Below are 18,737 nucleotides of genomic sequence, written 5' to 3' on the forward strand. Positions count from 1 at the left end.
TATATACTTACACAAAAAGCAAAGAGTGCAGATAAAATACCTACAGTACCACATGCACAGTTGGAAATGGCTGTTTTCAGCCTGAATTTGAACATTGTCAGTGTTGATGCCTGTCTTATACCTTCTGGAAGACTGTTCTAGATTTCAGCTCATGAAACGGACATTTAATTCAACTTCTGACGTTATTCCAGAGGCTGTGCGGCGTAATCGGGTTACTTCAAGTGCAACGGACAAAGATATAGACACAGAATTACAAAATGGCTCCAAAATGCACCTGACCGGAACGGTGGTCCAAACCAACGACTGAAACGAAAGGACTGCCCCTCAAATGAACATTAAATCCAACATGAGAGGACTGCTGCCATCCCAAACCCAGAGGAACCAGGACTAAGCCAGGACCTATTCACTCCCCAATTAGGCCAACTTTTGGATTATTTTGGTCCGATTTCCACAGATTACACATGAACATTCAGCGCCCTCTGCTATCAGTTCAACACTGACACATTCAGGAGCTTCATGCCTGTCTAACGGTTATTTGAGAGGTTACAAAAACATCAAATCAGTATTTTTGTGGCCGTGTTGGATCTTAGGGTTGGGAAATTGGCTGACAGTTCTGTATAAACCATATTATTGTAACAGCTGGAATAAAATAGTAAAACTGAACAAGACTTAGTTTCCTCAATTTGTGAATTTCAAGCTGTTGTTGAAATTACAATTTTTTTGTTAAAACAGCATGGTCCGCTTATTGATTGAGCAGTTATTGTACATATTTGACATGTAATTTATTTATTTATTTATTTATTTATTTGTTTTCTATGATTGTGAGCAAGCAGTTCAGCAGGTTTGGCCCACATCCAGCACTCATGGTAGATCTGGCTTACATACCGCAATGAATGGCGGCCCCCCACTGGCCCACATCTGGTTTGCCGAGTCAGAGCCATCCCTGTCTGAGCTGGGCCTGCTCTGGCCCAGTGCAGGTTATCACATCTGGCCCAGTGCTGGAAAGGCTCTGGGGTCTCATTCATCAAGCTTGCTTACGCACAAAATGGGGTCGGAAAATTGCGTAAGCAACTTTCTACGCAAACTTTGGGATTTATGAATGAAAACTTAGCGGAAAACTGTGCGTAACTTTAAGTTGTCTAAGGACCTGGCTTACACACATGCTGGACATGGAGAGCACCTGCAGTGCTGCTGCTGAGAAGATACAGTTATGAAATCCTGCAGCATTATCACTTGTACTGCTTCGTTTTCACACGGATCAAGACCCCCCACACGCACGCACACACACACACACACACATGCATGCACACACAACCACACAGCCGGAAGTGCAGAATGTGGAATGCAGAATATCAGCAGGGGGACAGATTGAGACAAAATGTCATGCGTGCAGAGCCGGATTAACGCAAAGGCAAAGTAGGCACATGCCTAGGGCCTGATTGGCTGGATGGGGCCCAGATGAGAGGGACAAAATTAAAAATAAATAAATTAAAATAAAATGTACAAATGTCCAATGATAGAATTTGTGGATGGGACTCCTATCTAACGTACAACACATGACTTATTTTGGCATACAAACAACCAATTTGTAACCAAAGACTTCTATGTAAAATGTGAATGAACTTTTATTAGTAACTTTGGTAAGTTTCAGATTTCATTTCATAAAATGACATTGATGGGGGGGGGGGGGGGGGGGGGCAAAAAATGCAGCCTGCCTAGTGTAGTCCATTTATTTAATCCGGCTCTGCATGCGTGTGTGACAGTGTGTGTCCTGTCACTGTGACCTGATTGATCATGCACCCTGGCTACTTGGACAAGGGAGATCTCTGTTTGGGTGACTGGTTAGCATGCGTGACTTTCACCTGGGAGTCTTGGGATCGAATCCCGATTGGACCATCTTTTTTATATCCGCCACAGATCTCTCTGAAGAACTCAGCATTGACGGCTTCAGCAACGCTGGGCCACTCCGTGGATTTTCTCTTATTTGTTTTGCAAAAGCACTTTCTTTCATTTCTCCACCTCACCAACAGGTACCTCAACTTCTGCTTCTGTGAAATAGTGCTTCCTTGATCTGCCTTGATCTACAGTTGCCATGTCATTGGCGGAGCGCTGCAACAGCCGGCTTGTGTACAGTGGGGCAAAAACCAGTGGCGGCTGGCCAGTAGAGGGCGATAGGGTGCCGCCCTCCCAGTTTCCCCTGTGTTTTTAATTTTTATTTTAAAAAATAAATACATAAAATTAACAATAATCTCATATTCTAAGTTAATTGTGTGTTTTCTAACAAAAATAAATCATATATATATATATATATATATATATATATATATATATATATATATATATATATATATATATGTTGGTCTCTGCCGGTCTCTGCCGAGCGGTGTAGGCTGTGTGCTGTTTTTCAATCGCCCAAACAAGACGGGACCAGTTGTCCAATTGCTGACAAGAAAATCAAAGGGTAGGAATGGGAATGTATCCAATCAGCGTCGACGCTGTTTCAGAACGTTTCAGAAGCATGATGGGCGATAGAGCTACCGCCAAGGCTTTCGCTGATGTTCGGTAGAACTCGGAGAGTCTCGACTCCAGCACGTTTTTGGTCGTGACTCGTGACGGTCATGACGCAGACGTAGACATGGACGCCAGTGCGCCTACAACATGGATACCGGATCTCAGCAGCCACTGAATTCAGTTCGGTCTCTTCTCCAGTATCCGTTCGAGAGGAGAACTATGGTGGAAAAACTTAATGTCAAAGAGCTTGGACCAGATCAGCCCGACGTAAAGATAAGCCAGCAGGAGAAGGAGAAGGGTAAACTGTACACACAAGGCTTCTCCCAAAATTGGTACACCAGGAAGGCTTGGCTAGCTGGATGCAATCACGCTAATGCGTTATTTTGCTTTCTGTGTTTGTTATTCGAAACGGCTGGGATCCACAGAAGGTGGATGTGGAACTTGTGTCTCATTGGGGACTCCATTCATTCTCTGACTGAGGAATGCAGCGCATCAGTGCAGCAGCCAACAAAGAAACGGAGGACGTTTGGACAGGGAGAACAGCAGCAGCTGGGTGCAGAGGTAAGCTGTACATTACATTTCTGTAAACAAGACAATCAGAATCAGAAATCCTTGGTTGTCCCACAAACCGGGACATTTGTTTAATAACATGTCTAATGTGCAATAACTGTAAAAACTAATTTCAACACACATACCTATTATACATATTTAATCACTTAAATGTGTATTTCATGTAAATTTGTACATACATCAATCTGATTCCATTTTACTTGTTACACTTCTGCTGCAGCAAACAAATTTCCCAGCTTTTGGGACAATTAAACATTTCTGATTCTCAATTAGATGTTTTTACATTTGAAGTAAAAACATCTAATTGAGAACCAGAAATGTTTTATTGTCCCAAAAAGTGGGAAATATGACATTTGTAAGAGGATACTGATGACATTATTTCCTATGAAAGTGTTTCCACTTTCCATAAGTCCTAACAGTGTAAATTTCTGGCATTTTGTCTAAGTGGTGTTTACTACCATTACTGTAACAGTGACCTGCTCATAATTTTTCATGTTCACTCAAATGTTGAAATTAAACAAAATGTTTTTGTTACTTGCCTCTTGCATTGCCTATTTACCATTTATGGTCATGTTATTTTATGTGCAATTTAATGCAGTATTTTTCAACCTCGGTCTGCAAGGCAGCGTGCCAATAGTCAGACACACCTGGATTAATCAGTTTGTCCAATGATGTAAGACAGGAAATAAAAGAGCTGTGCTTAATTCAGGAAATAGTGAAGTTGTGCACAAAGCTCAGAAAGCACAAGTTTGTTAAAAAAAATGAAATAGCACAGCCCCACCAAAAATATTTTTCACCAGCCGCCACTGGCAAAAACGTATTTGGTCAGCCACCGATTGTGCAAGTTCTCCCACTTAAAATGATGACAGAGGTCAGTAATTTACATCATTGGTACACTTCAACTGTGAGAGACAGAATGTGAAAAAAAATCCATGAATTCACATGTCAGGATTTTTAAAGAATTTATTTGTAAATCAGGGTGGAAAATAAGTATTTGGTCAACAAAAATTCAACTCAATACTTTGTAACATAACCTTTGTTGGCAATAACAGAGGTCAAACGATTACTATAGATCTGTACCAGGTTTGCACACACAGTAGCTGGTATTTTGGCCCATTCCTCCATGCAGATCTTCTCGAGAGCAGTGATGTTTTGGGGCTGTCGCCAAGCAACACGGACTTTCAACTCCCTCCACAGATTTACTATGGGGTTGAGGTCTGGAGACTGGCTAGGCCACTCCAGGACTTTCAAATAGTTCTTATGGAGCCACTCCTTTGTTGCCCAGGCGGTGTGTTTGGGATCATTGTCGTGTTGGAAGACCCAGCCACGTTTCATCTTCAAAGCTCTCACTGATGGAAGGAGGTTTTGGCTCAGAATCTCACGATACATGAACCCATTCATTCTGTCCTTAACACGGATCAGTCGTCCTGTCCCCTTAGCAGAAAACAGCCCCAAAGCATGATGTTCCCACCCCCATGCTTCACAGTAGATATGGTGTTCTTGGGATGCAACTCAGTATTCTTCTTCCTCCAAACACGACGAGTTGAGTTTATACCAAAAAGTTCTACTTTGGTTTCATCTGACCACATGACATTCTCCCAATCCTCTGCTGTATCATCCATGTGCTCTCTGGCAAACTTCAGACGGGCCTGGACACGCACTGGCTTCAGCAGCGGAACACGTCTGGCACTGCAGGATTTGATTCCCTGCCGTTGTAGTGTGTTACTGATGGTGACCTTTGTTACTGTGGTCCCAGCTCTCTGCAGGTCATTCACCAGGTCCCCCCGTGTGGTTCTGGGATTCTTGCTCACCGTTCTCATGATCATTTTGACCCCACGGGATGAGATCTTGCGTGGAGCCCCAGATCGAGGGAGATTATCAGTGGTCTTGTATGTCTTCCATTTTCTGATAATTGCTCCCTCAGTTGATTTTTTCTCACCAAGCTGCTTGCCTATTGTAGATTCACTCTTCCCAGTCTGGTGCAGGTCTACAATTCTTTTCCTGGTGTCCTTCGAAAGCTCTTTGGTCTTGGCCATAGTGGAGTTTGGAGTCTGACTGTTTGAGGCTGTGGACAGGTGTCTTTTATACAGATAATGAGTTCAAACAGGTGCCATTAATACAGGTAACGAGTGGAGGACAGAAAAGCTTCTTAAAGAAGACGTTACAGGTCTGTGAGAGCCAGAGATTTTCCTTGTTTGAAGTGACCAAATACTTATTTTCCACCCTGATTTACAAATAAATTCTTTAAAAATCATGCCATATGAATTCATGGATTTTTTTTTCACATTCTGTCTCTCACAGTTGAATTGTACCTATGATGTAAATTACTGACCTCTCTCATCATTTTAAGTGGGAGAACTTGCACAATCGGTGGCTGACTAAATACTTTTTTGCCCCACTGTATATGCATGAGATCCACAAGGCACTTTGCATTGACCATTTAAGGCAGTAAGTGGGCGTGGTGAGGGCGGGATGTGACTAAAATGCAGCTGAGAAACATTCTTGTTAGTATCTGATTTATGAAGCTGAGATTGCATGCAGCTGTGCAGGGGCGGATTTAGGACTGAAGAAGATCCGGGGCTTAACACACACACGCGCGCACACACGTGACACGCACTTGTCAACATCATATATATTTATCTTGTACCACATGATTTTTAATCTGAAGCTACATATTAAGCATATTCAGGGCAGAGTATTGTTCCTGTTAGTGTTTAGTGTGAGATGATAGTAAATATTCCCGTTCTTTCTCCAACAACTTTACCTGATAGTAAGCAAACTTTAGGCAAACCAGCAGCACAACAAATATTTTCAAATAAGACTCACAAACCTGAGTCAGCACCAGACCAATTTTGCTGCCTGGGAAAATGCAGTCGAACTTTAGATTTTTTTGGCATTTCAACCTGTAACTCATTTAGTCTGCAGCAGGGTCAAAAGGGAGAGGCGGGGGCTGTGTGTGAGGAAACAAGCTCGTCTCCTCCGCGCGTCACAAAACGCTCAGAGGCGGGGCGCAGTGATGAAACAGTCACGGGAACATTTTATTGAAAAAGCACCGAAATGTAGCACCAAATTTTTATTTTATTTTTTTCAGCAGTACCTACCACATGCTTTCGGTCAGTACCAAAGAAGTACCGGACTTCGGTACCAAAGAAGTACCGGACTTCGGTACCAAAGAAGTACCCGGCTTCGGTACCAAAGAAGTACCGGACTTTAGTACCAAAGAAGTGCCGGGCTTCGGTACCTATCCCTATGAGAGAGTTGGCAGCCCTGAAACAGCTTGATGAGCAACTCTCCCCACGTTTAAAAAATGCTAATATCACGTTTCTGCTACGCTAAATAACGATTTCTCAGTAGAACTACTAAAATGTTCGACTCGGGTGGAGAGTAGTTCTGCTCGGTGGAGGGGGCGGAGTTTGTAACTCCTTCTGCACATTTAAAGAGTCAGTACCCAAAAGCGGCTCATTCTTAGTCTCCTCAGAACAGAGGAAGATGAGGGTCTGTAGAGCAACAATACCACTGAGTTTAGACCCCAACTGAATGATTTTGATGTAAAAAGGGAGAACTTAAAAGAATGATAGGTCTCATTCAATTAACAGACTTGGTGACTCGGTGGGGATCTCTGGAACTGTTCTAGACTGGTTTAGATTGTACCTTTCTAACAGAAGTTAGTGTCTGTATAAACCACATCATGTCAGGTTCTACTGATCTGTTCTGTAGGGTAACCCAAGGCTCTGTTTTAGGAAGGTAGGTAGGTAGAAAGAAAGAAATTCTGATAAAAAAAATAATAATCTTAAGGAAAGGGAGAGAGGAAATCAATCAATCAAAGCTTTATTTATAAAGCGCCTTCCGCAACCCTGTCAGGAAGCCCAAGGCGCTGAACATGGTACAGTACAAGGTAAATATATTGAATAAATCAACAATAAAAGCAATTCAAATGACAAAATACAAATTACAAAAAAGGTGAAACATTCTGGTACAGGACAAATGTGTAGAACAATGGATAGAATGAACCAATGAAAACTGTGCAATGGATTCAACATAAAAGAGGGCCAAAATCAAACATGTTCAGCAAACGCCAAGCGGAGGAGGTGGGTTTTTAGGCAACTCTTAAAGACTGGCGGAGATGGGGACAGCCTAACTGAGGGTGGCAGCTGGTTCCAGAGTGACGGTGCTAGGACTGAGAAAGCCCGGTCCCCGCGAGTACGACACCTAGAACGAGGGACAGCGAGCAGGCCTTGGTCAGAGGAGCGCAGAGCGCGTGATGGGGAATGTTTGTTCAGGAGTGTGGCTAGATAGGGGGGACCACCACCCTGGAAGAAATTAAAAACAAAGACGAAGATTTTGAATTGTGAGCGATAGCAAACAGGAAGCCAGTGCAGGGAGGCCAGAACCGGACTGATGTTGTCCCGTTTCCTGGTCCCAGTCAGGAACCTGGCTGCGCTGTTCTGCACAACCTGTAGGCGACGCAGTGATGACTGACACAACCCTGCATAGAGAGAGTTGCAGTAGTCAAGCCTAGAAATAACAAAGGCAAAATGAACAGGAAAGAGGGAAATCAGTGGATCGTGGGGAAAGGCAGAAAAAGGAGAGGGTAACGAAGGTCACGCAAAAGCCAGCTTGAACAAGTGAGTTTTCAGCTGCTTTTTAAAGGAAACCACTGAGTCCACTGATGTTTCTACTGTACATACACCTTCTTGGACAGATAATTGATTCTTTTCGTAATGTATCTCATCACCTATCTGCAGATGATATTCAGCTGTACTGCTGCTTTAAGGAATCTGACTTTGAGAAACTGTCTGAATTACTAGTGTCTATCAGCTATCACCACCTGGCTAGAAGAGAACTTCCTCCAGTTAAACTCTGAAACGACTGAATGTCTGATCATTGCCCCTGAGAGCATGGTTCCCCTGATTAGTGTAAGGTAACTTGCATGCTCCACAGAAACAACTCAGCAGAAAAACGATGGTGTTGCTGGACATTTTGCTCAGTTTAATGGCTATTTGTCCGATTCTGAACAAGGAAATGGCTGCAGGCAGCGAAACAGAAGGCAAAAAACTCCGGAGCAACCAGTGACTTCACCCCCTAGCCAATCAGTGGCCAGAATCACAATGTCGGCCTGACTCAGTCTTGCTAGGTACCTCAACGGAGAAGGGACTAAAAATAAGGTAGAAAGTAGAGGGAAAATACTGAACCGTGCCCTTAGGAACACTGGTCGGGAAGAGCAGCATCCACCCGAGTTATTCTGAGTAGTGTTTCTGGCAAACTACCTTAATGGGATGGTTTCAAATTATTTTTCAGCTAAATCTTTACATAGCTAACAGTCAAAATTATTATTTCCTGTGTGGACTCTCATGTGACGGTTTAGATTTGTCTTACCACAAAATTTCTGTCCACAGAGCTCACAGATAAAAGACTTCTGTCCTGTGTGGACTCTAACATGACGGTTTAGATTGGTTTTAAAACCAAATTTTTGTCCACAAAGTTCACAGGCAAAAGGCTTCTGTCCTGTGTGGACACTCATGTGACTGTTTAAGCTTGCCTGATGACCAAATCTTTTTCCACAGAGCTCACAGGCAAAAGGCTTCTGTCCTGTGTGGACTCTCATGTGACTATTTAAATTTGTTTTTTGGCTAAATCTTTGTTCACAGAGTTCACAAGCAAAAGGCTTCTGTCCTGTATGGACTCTCATATGACTGTTTAAACTTGTCTTATGGCTAAATCTCTGTTCACAGAGTTCACAAGCAAAAGGCTTCTGTCCTGTGTGGACTGTCATGTGACTGTTTAAACTTGTCTTATGACTAAATCTTTGTCCACAGAGCTCACAGATAAAAGGCTTCTGTCCTGTGTGGACTCTCATGTGAGAATTTACACTTGCCTTACGACTAAATCTTTGTCCACAGAGTTCACAGGCAAAAGGTTTCTGCCCTGTGTGTACTCTCATGTGACTGTTCAAATTGAAAGTTTGGCTAAATCGTTGTCCACAGAGCTCACAGATAAAAGGCTTGTGTCCTGTATGGACTCTCTTATGACTGTTTAAATGTTCCTTTTGGCTAAATCTTTGTCCACAGAGCTCACAGGTAAAAGGCTCCTCTTCGGTGTGGACTCTCATGTGACTGTTTAAATTAGTCTTTCGATTAAATCTTTGTTCACAGAGATCACAGGCAAAAGGCTTATCTCCGGTGTGGACTATCATGTGACTGTTTAAACTTGCCTTACGACTAAACCTTTGTCCACATAGCTCACAGGCAAAAGGCTTCTCTCCAGTGTGGACTTTCATGTGACTGTTTAAATTAGTCTTTCGACTAAACCTTTGTCCACAGAGTTCACAGGCAAAAGGCTTATCTCCGGTGTGGACTCTCATGTGACTGTTTAAACCTGATATTCCCCTAAATCTTTTTCCACAGTCGTCACAACAATATGATTTTAGTCCTTTCTGGACTTTTCTGCACGAGTGCACTTGTTGCTTCACTCCAACACATTTTCTAATAACCCGACAGTCAGAAGACCATTTTGCTGTATGTCCCGTCACTCCGACGTGTTTCTGGAGAGAACTCTTGTGGAGAAATAGTTTAGCACACTCAGGGCAGCTAAAGGATTTTTTGACAGACTTAACATCTGACTCAGAAGACCTGCTCTTGTTGCAGTCATTGACTCTGTCTCCAGTGTCAGACAGCTCAGAGTCTATGTTCACATCATCATCCTCTTCATCATCTCTACTAACTTCCGTCTCTGAAGAATCAGATGTCTGTTCATGAGGGAAAAGATTTGAGTACTTTCTAGTTTCTGCTGTCTTCTGGTCAGCTGAGCTGCTGGTTGGAACATCTCTGTCCTCCATTTGCTGCTGATGAAGCTGTGAGAACAGAGGTTTCTCTTCATCATCCTCACGCTTTATAGTATCTACAGTGAATGGAAACCTGGCAGCATCAGTCTCCTGATTGGTCCTAAGTTCGTCCTGTTCCTCCTTTATGTGGAAGTGTTCTGGGTCCTGCTGGTCCTCACTAGCACTCTGTTCTTCAGGAGCTTCTTTAACCAGCACCATCGGTTGAACATCTGTTGGAAACACATTATGTGAATTACTAAGCGCTGTAACTTTATATTCACACAAGTCAAGTTTATTTCTAAAGCGCCAAATCACGACAAGAGCCGTCTCAAGGCCCTTCACATGATAAACATTCCAATACAGGTCAGTTCATTAAGCCAATCAGAAAAAAGTTTCCTATATAAGGAACCCAACAGGTTGCATCGAGTCACTGACACTAGTCAGGGACTTTACAGCAATTGTAACGGTTGGAGGTACTGTTCCTTTAAGTCCAGTAGAGCACACGGTGGTACCACCCCTTTGGGTTTTTTGTTTCACTAGTTTAGCACAGGTGTGCAGTACCTGACCTGTTACGAAAGGCCTTGCTGTTTTGTTTGTTTGTACAGGTGTTTGTATTGATGAAACACTGATGGGTGAAACATAGAGAAGCTGTGGGTCTCTGTAATAATATCATGTGGCAAGTTATTTAATTCTGTGTAACGTCCAGCAATGGTCAGTTTTTAGGTTTATGTTTATGTATTTAGCAGACGCTTTTGTCCAAAGCGACTTACAAGTGGTAATTGGCATGTTGCCCTTGAGGCTAACAACAACAACAACAACGTGACATCAGTCATGGAGAGTAGGGAACAAGGAGTGGACAGTAGAGAGGGGGGACGGGTGCAGGGAGGGTGCTAGTTTAGAAGATGCTCTCTGAAGAGCAGGGTCTTCAGGAGTTTTTGAAAATTGAAAAGGAAGCTCCTGTTCTGGTAGTGCTTGGAAGGTCATTCCACATTTGTGGAACGATGCATGAGAAGAGTCTGGATTGTCCTGAGCGTGGTGTAGGCACTGCTAGCCGACCATCCTGTGATGACCGGAGGGGCCGGGCCGAGACGTAAGCCTTTGCAAGAGGATTCACGTAGATGGGAGCCGTACCATCTCGGACTTTGTATGCTAGTGTTAGCAATTTGAATTTGATGCGTGCTGCTAACGGTAGCCAGTGGAGCTCAATGAACAGAGGGGTGACGTGTGCTCTTTTTGGCTGATTGAAGACCAGACGTGCCGCTGCGTTCTGGACCATTTGAAGAGGTCTCACAGTACAGCCTGGAAGACCAGTTAGAGGGCATTGCAGTAGTCGAGGTGGGAGATGACAGTAGACTGCACCAGGAGCTGGGTGGCATGTTGTGTTAGGTATGGTCTGATCTTTCCTATGTTATACGGCGCAAAGCGGCATGAACGGGCAACAGAGGCAACATGATCTTTAAAGCTCAGGTGTTCATCAATCACAACACCCAGATTTCGAAGGAGCCAGAGATAGGAAGTCATTTTGGATTGAGATATTGTGCTGTATGGATGGTTTTGCTGGGATGACAAGTAGTTCAGTTTTAGAGAGGTTGAGTTGGAGATGGTGGGATTCCATCCATGTTGAGATGTCAGAGAGACAGTTTGATATTCGTGCAGAGACAGTGTGGTCGTCCGTTGGAAATGACAGATATAGCTGGGTGTCGTCTGCATAGCAGTGGTAGGAGAAGCCATGTGATAGAATGATCTCACCCAGTGAGGTGGTGTACATGGCAAAGAGAAGAGGTCCTAGTACAGAGCCCTGGGGGACTCCTGTGGCAAGATGGTGCACGGTAGAGGACTGTCCAAGCCAAGATACACTGAATGATCGACCTGTGAGGTACAATTCAACCCAGACATGTGCTTTCTCTGTGATGCCCATGCTAGAGAGTATGGACAAAAGGAAGCCATGGTTGACAGTGTCACATGCAGCCGATAAGTCGAGCAATGGTGAACGAGATTGAGGATGTAACGTCTAGCAATGGTCATTTTTTAGGTACAGTTTGACCATTCAACATCTGGTCAAAATGGAGACATGAGACTGCATGTGTTCCCTTTAAATCGGCCTGCCTTCATCCCATCAGCTGGAGCTCAGAGCCTCTGCAGCTCTGAACACATGATAACGAATTGTCAACAATGATGTTTTCTCCTCAAGGTCCAAGCTTCCCTTATCGTCCTACAGGATTCTTCATGCATCTGGATAAGGAACACTCGCAGCTCGGATCAGTTGCTAAATCAAAGAATGATTTTCTAAATTAAATATGAACTTCTAAAATTTATAAGCTGGATAATCATTAAATAAACGTTTGTTTATTGCTACTTATAATAATTAGAGTATAATGAAATGTTTCATTATCTGTGCTCAATGATTGAAGTTTGAAATGAATGTTATGTTATGATTACATTGATTGATATACGTTTCAGCATGTTTATATGACAAGGTCATCACCATTTGCTCTCACACAAGGACAAAGTAAAGTTAAGTTAAACTCATGACACATAGATAGTCCTTTACCCCAGATCAGTGCATCTGGTATCAAAGAAGGCGTGTTTCTGAGTTGTCTTGGTAATATTCCTCAACTTGTCAACCTCTGGTTGGCTACACAAATCATAACATGACTGCTAACTTGCACTCAGGATTTCGTATTGTATTTTAAATCGATTTCTTATTGTATTTTAAACGACCCCAAGGCGTTCCTGGACCAGATTGGAGATGTAACCTCTCCAACGTTTGGAGAAGCTTTCTATCCTCAGCTTCATATTTACCTCCTAAATGTTCTTCCCACTGTGGTCGCTCTCGCCACGACCACGTTTCTATCTGCAGAGGTCACCACTGGCCACTAGGGTGTGCTGCGATCAAGCCTCGAGGGAAAAAGGTGGATTCAGGGACGTGCCTGAAGTCACGTACATGTGACTATCCCTCACTCTACATACTGCTGCCTCTCATGTGGATTGCTGCTGCTCAACCATCACACTGCTGTCTATCCATGCTACTGTTCACTTGTATCTGTAAGTCTTCACCTGCTTGTTAAGCTCATGTAATGGTCACATTGTCAGTATGCACGCTAAGCCACGCTGCATCTATTTACCTATTTTATCACATTGCTTAGGTTTGGTCTTCAGCCCACGCTGCTGCTTCACGCTGCCGTTAGCTTCTGCTCACTCAGCTTTGTATGTCTCCGCAGGGCTCCTTCATCCTTGTCAATAAAGCCGTTAGACATGGAGGAGTGTACTTCTTCAGTTTTGCTACAGCGTCCAGCTCAGCTCTCAGTGGGCGGGTCACACCTGTGACTGGATACGACTCACAGCCTTTCGCAGACTGGGAAGAACACTTCTCCGTCCTGTTGTGACCAAGGCGCTGCAGGAGCTTACGTTGTGGTTCCACAGAGCCGCTGTCCAGTTAGAGTTCATTAGGTGGTTCAGCGCTGCTCTCTGTGTGTGCTGGATCAACCATGACCAGTATTAGACCACACCTTTCTGTACTGACAGTAAATAACGTAGATGGGTGCTGCCCTCAAGCCTACTGGTTGTGCAGCACCAGGCTAAAGGTCAAAGGTGACAGACCAGCTGCTGCTGTGGCCCCCAGACTCTGGACCTCTCTCCCCCTGAGCCTGAGATCAGTGGACTCAGTGGTCTCCTTTAAACTCACCTGTTCAGGTTTGGTGGGACCTTCTGGTCATCCTGAGTTTCTGTTATTTCTGCTTATTTGCCTGTTTTTACATTTTTATTCTTAATCTTTATTTGTTTACATTGTTGTGCTGCTGAAGGTCCTCAGTCATCCAGGTCATGGTGACCCGTAAGGGTTCAGAGAGTAAATGAGGAGCTTTGGCAGTTCTGACTGGAATATGGGAGAGTCCAGCTTATAGCTGTAGCTGTTGTTGTTTAACGAGCAGAAACTACTCTGAGTACCCCTCCTCTCCATCCCCTGATGAGTCATTGTGTTGATCAGATGCAGGAAGGTGTGACCTGGACTGAAGCTGCTTAGGAATGAGCTGCATTATAGGTACTGGAAAGGTGAAATCTAAGCCCCGCCCCTATTTAAAGTGAGTTTTTCACGTTTCACACACACACACACCCACACACACACACACCCCAGTACCTGTGTCCATGCTGTAAAACACACACACACACACACACACACACACACACACACACACACCAGTACCCCCACACACACACACCCCAGTACCTGTGTCCATGCTGTAAAACACACACACACACACACACACACACACACACACACCAGTACCCACGCACACACACACACACACACCAGTACCCACGCACACACACACACACACACCAGTACCTGTGTCCATGCTGTAAAAAACACACACACACACACACACACACACACACGCATGCACGCACGCACACACACACCAGTACCTGTGTCCATGCTGTAAAACACACACACACACACACACACACACGCACGCACGCACGCGCGCGCACACACACACACACACACACACACACACACCCCAGTACCTGTGTCCATGCTGTAACACACACACACACACACACACACACACACACACACACACACACACACACACACACACACACACACACACACACACACACACACACACACACACACACACCCCAGTACCTGTGTCCATGCTGATGAAGCAGTCCCAGCTGATGGATGATCCTGAAGTGGTAGCAGGTTTTCTTTAGCCGTGTTTAGCTAACAGCTGCAATAGAAACAAAGCAGGAGAGCTGATTAAGATGCTGCTTCAGAACAACGCAGGAGATTAAAGATCCAACGCTTTGGTTCTGATCAGCTGAGGACACATCCAGTCTGGAAAAGAGGACCTTTGCTCACCAGAGTTCACGGAGTAGAGCTAACCGCTTTTTCCTCCACAGTCACATTCAGATTCGGGCCTTTTCCGTCGGAGAGTGTGAGCAGGATGGATGAGAGAGCGAGCAGCGATCCTGCATCATGACCAACTCAGATGAGCGAGTCTGATAGAGGGAACCTCTTCAATCTGATGAAAGCAGCAAAACGAGCGCGTTTCTCAGAGAGGCCAAAGGAACAGCAGCAGATCCAGAGGGCAGGAAGTCTAGAGAAAAGCTTTTCTCACCCATCACCTGCTTCTGGAGCTCCGATTGTCACGAAGACCGCAGAATAGCTTCTCTGCTTCTGGAAAGAACTCCACCAAGTTGTTGAGGAGGAGAAGAAAGTTTCCACAGCCTGGTGATGTTTACAGCTGCTGCTGCTGCACCTTCTTCTTCTTCTGTGGTTTTACGGCAGGTGGTGACTACTGTAGGTGCTTTAGCGCCACCCAGCGGTCCAAAGGCTGGATCTGGTTAGAGGAATGGAGGTTATTTTCTTTCTCTATTAATCACATAAAAAAGTATAAAACAACTTTTGAGAAACTCAAACTTACCTTAAAAATCTTGATCTTTCAATGAATTACTGACTTTCTGCTGCAATCCATTATTTCTGTTTAGTTTTAATCAAAACGTTTGTCTTCAAAATGAAAAAGATTTACTTTTCTACACTGGAAGGGTTGTTTGAGTGAAAAATTGTTTTAATTTGAAAACCGGAATGTTTTTTGAGCATTTTAATTTTGTTTGTTTTTTGCTTTCCACCCAGGGCCGTGTTGTCGGTGATGAAAGAACTCTCGTGGTCCATGTCACGGAGAATAATACTCGTAAAACACCGTGTTTTAGCTGTTTGTTGCTACAGAAGCACATTTATAACCAGAAACATGAAGAAGAAGAAAATATCATTTCTATAGCGCCTCTCAAGATAAAAATCACGAGGCGCTTAAGTTGAAGTTGCCATCTTAAACAGAGTAAAATATTTTTTGTGTGATATGCTTGTTAGCCACTAGATGGCGCCATCGGATAAGAGAAATACTCCGAAAAGAGACTTTAAGTACGGTTTAGTGAGGATTCTACGCAATAATTTATAAATGAGACCCCAGGACTCCCGGTCACAGCGGTCTGGCTCTGCTTGTAACTTAAAAGTCCCAGTCCATGTTGGATCTCCACAGGCGACCAGCATGACTACAGCCTCACACGGGAGCCAGTCGGTCATGCGAGCGGGCTACCCCGCTCCCTGGAGCCCCTCTTGGCTTTTTGGGTTAGTTAAGGTAGCTAGAAGCTACACTGGTTACATTTGTTCCAACCCTGTTCCTAATGTAACAGCCCCGCCCTCAGCTCCGCCTCTTTTCCCATTTTTGGATTGTCTGGGTGTGACTCGGACAAAAACATTCAGTAGTGGGAAACTCCCATTTCTGGCTTCAACATTCCCCCGGCGGAGCAATGGGCGGGCTATGTCCATATTTTTACATGTCGATGGTGCATATGCAGGAATGAGATCAGACGTGTGTTTTGGTCCCATGCCATTGAGTGGTTTATAAACCAGTAGGAGCACTTTGGCATCTATTCAGTGGTTTACTGGTAACCAGTGCAGGGATCTAAGAACAGGAGTGATGGGCTCCGTTCTCTAAGTTCTTGCTAGGACCCTAGCATTAATGCATTTTGTTTATATTAATTACCTACATGCTAATGCTCTGTAGTAGGGCTGGACATCGTTTGATTTTGAACGATTCCGATTCCAATTCCTCGTTTCGATTCCGGTTCCTATTGATTCCCGATTCCGATTATTTCAAGACATGCCACGTTTAACATGAGCCAGCCGACCACAGGTCCTACTGGATGAAATAATCTTAACTTCAACATGAATTTTAACTCTATGAACAACAACATCACCTTCATTTAGACACAAACGTGTTTTGGAGAACAAAAGAAAAAGACTTGCAGCACAACCAGTGTGTTTGTTTCTGACCACAACCAAAGTGTGGAAGAAGCCTCTGGCACGAGAGGCTACATGAATCCGTGTATCATTCCTTCTATTTTCAATTGTAAACAATCAAAAAAGGAAAAACGAATTTTTTTTTTTATAAATGGGTTCAAAAAACAAAAAATGTCTGTTTTGTGTATTTTCTATATTTTGTCTTGGATCAAATATGAGAAACGGAAAAACTGCCGCTGGACCGAATCTGATATTAATATTTGGTAAAAACAGCTAAAACACGGTGTTTTACGAGTATTATTCTGCGTGACATGGACCACGAGAGTTCTTTCATCACCGACAACACGGCCCTGGGTGGAAAGCAAAAAACAAACAAAATTAAGATGCTCAAAATAATTCCAGTTTTCAAATTAAAACAAATTTTCACTCAAACAACCCTTCCAGTGTAGAAAAGTAAATCTTTTTCATTTTGAAGACAAACGTTTTGATTAAAACTAAACAGAAATAATGGATTGCAGCAGAAAGTCAGTAATTAATTGAAAGATCAAGATTTTTAAGGTAAGTTTGAGTTTCTCAAAAGTTGTTTTATACTTTTTTATGTGATTAATAGAGAAAGAAAATAACCTCCATTCCTCTAACCAGATCCAGCCTTTGGACCGCTGGGTGGCGCTAAAGCACCTACAGTAGTCACCACCTGCCGTAAAACCACAGAAGAAGAAGAAGGTGCAGCAGCAGCAGCAGCTGTAAACATCAGCAGGCTGTGGAAACTTTCTTCTCCTCCTCAACAACTTGGTGGAGTTCTTTCCAGAAGCAGAGAAGCTATTCTGCGGTCTTCGTGACAATCGGAGCTCCAGAAGCAGGTGATGGGTGAGAAAAGCTTTTCTCTAGACTTCCTGCCCTCTGGATCTGCTGCTGTTCCTTTGGCCTCTCTGAGAAACGCGCTCGTTTTGCTGCTTTCATCAGATTGAAGAGGTTCCCTCTATCAGACTCGCTCATCTGAGTTGGTCATGATGCAGGATCGCTGCTCGCTCTCTCATCCATCCTGCTCACACTCTCCGACGGAAAAGGCCCGAATCTGAATGTGACTCTGGAGGAAAAAGCGGTTAGCTCTACTCCGTGAACTCTGGTGAGCAAAGGTCCTCTTTTCCAGACTGGATGTGTCCTCAGCTGATCAGAACCAAAGCGTTGGATCTTTAATCTCCTGCGTTGTTCTGAAGCAGCATCTTAATCAGCTCTCCTGCTTTGTTTCTATTGCAGCTGTTAGCTAAACACGGCTAAAGAAAACCTGCTACCACTTCAGGATCATCCATCAGCTGGGACTGCTTCATCAGCATGGACACAGGTACTGGTGTGTGTGTGTGTGTGTGTGTGTGTGTGTGTGTGTGTGTGTGTGTGTGTGTGTGTGTGTGTGTGTGTGTGTGTGTGTGTGTGTGTGTGTGTGTGTGTGTGTGTGTGTGTGTGTGTGTGAAACGTGAAAAACTCACTTTAAATAGGGGCGGGGCTTAAATTTCACCTTTCCAGTACCTATAATACAGCTCATTCCTAAGCAGCTTCAGTCCAGGTCACACCTTCCTGCATCTGATCAACACAATGACTCATCAGGGGATGGAGAGGAGGGGTATTCAGAGTAGTTTCTGCTCGTTAAACAACAACAACAGCTCCCTAGTTGGGATGCTGCCCCCGCGACCCGGACCGGATAAGTGAAGGAAGACGACGATGACGAGGATAGAAAGCGTCACAGATGACCCATCTTCCATACGCAGCAGGACACACTTCCGGCGTGGCTAGCACCTCCGACGCCTCCACCCTAATGCGTCGCTCTGGAAGCAGAACATCTGAGGGGGGACGGCGGTCTCTGGTGCCTTTCACCTAACGTATCAGGTCAGCTGATCACAAGTACAGGTCCTTCTCCAAAAATTAGCACACTGTGATAAAGTTCATTATTGTCTGTAATGTACTGATAAACATTAGACTTTCATATATATTAGATTCATTACACACAACTGAAGTAGTTCAAGCCTTTTATTG

At 44.0% G+C, this 18,737-nt stretch overlaps 2 protein-coding genes across 6 annotated transcripts in view; one reads left to right on the forward strand and one right to left on the reverse strand.

Annotated features, from left to right (window-relative positions):
• Nucleotides 1-6,893: 6,893 nt before the first annotated feature.
• On the reverse strand, nucleotides 6,894-15,178 carry LOC139066226 (zinc finger protein 235-like). Of its 3 annotated transcripts, none has more exons than XM_070548552.1 (3): nucleotides 15,028-15,178; nucleotides 14,553-14,931; nucleotides 6,894-10,131 (listed from the first exon to the last, which is right to left on the reverse strand). In XM_070548552.1, the coding sequence occupies exons 2-3, from the start codon at nucleotides 14,560-14,562 to the stop codon at nucleotides 8,396-8,398; spliced, it is 1,746 nt and encodes a 581-aa protein (XP_070404653.1). In that variant the 5' UTR covers nucleotides 14,563-14,931; nucleotides 15,028-15,178; the 3' UTR covers nucleotides 6,894-8,395. The 3 variants fall into 3 exon arrangements, with proteins under 3 accessions (XP_070404653.1, XP_070404651.1, XP_070404650.1); XM_070548550.1 differs by having other exon boundaries at nucleotides 14,553-14,637; nucleotides 14,769-15,178; XM_070548549.1 differs by having other exon boundaries at nucleotides 14,553-15,178.
• Nucleotides 15,179-17,414: 2,236 nt separating this feature from the next.
• Nucleotides 17,415-18,737, forward strand: part of LOC107374486 (zinc finger protein 271-like) — a 56,518-nt gene continuing 55,195 nt past the window's right edge. Inside the window, exons 1-3 of one of the 3 annotated variants that reach the window (XM_054738750.2) lie at nucleotides 17,415-17,576; nucleotides 17,673-17,835; nucleotides 17,967-18,051. In XM_054738750.2, the coding sequence (XP_054594725.2) occupies nucleotides 18,042-18,051 (10 nt within the window). In that variant the 5' untranslated portion in view covers nucleotides 17,415-17,576; nucleotides 17,673-17,835; nucleotides 17,967-18,041. Of the gene's footprint in view, nucleotides 17,836-17,966; nucleotides 18,052-18,737 lie in introns of all 3 variants that reach the window. The other 2 variants (XM_070548475.1, XM_070548476.1) reach the window with 2 other exon arrangements.

Source organism: Nothobranchius furzeri, chromosome 2, assembly GCF_043380555.1.
Source record: "Nothobranchius furzeri strain GRZ-AD chromosome 2, NfurGRZ-RIMD1, whole genome shotgun sequence".
Classification (NCBI taxonomy): Eukaryota; Metazoa; Chordata; class Actinopteri; order Cyprinodontiformes; family Nothobranchiidae; genus Nothobranchius; species Nothobranchius furzeri.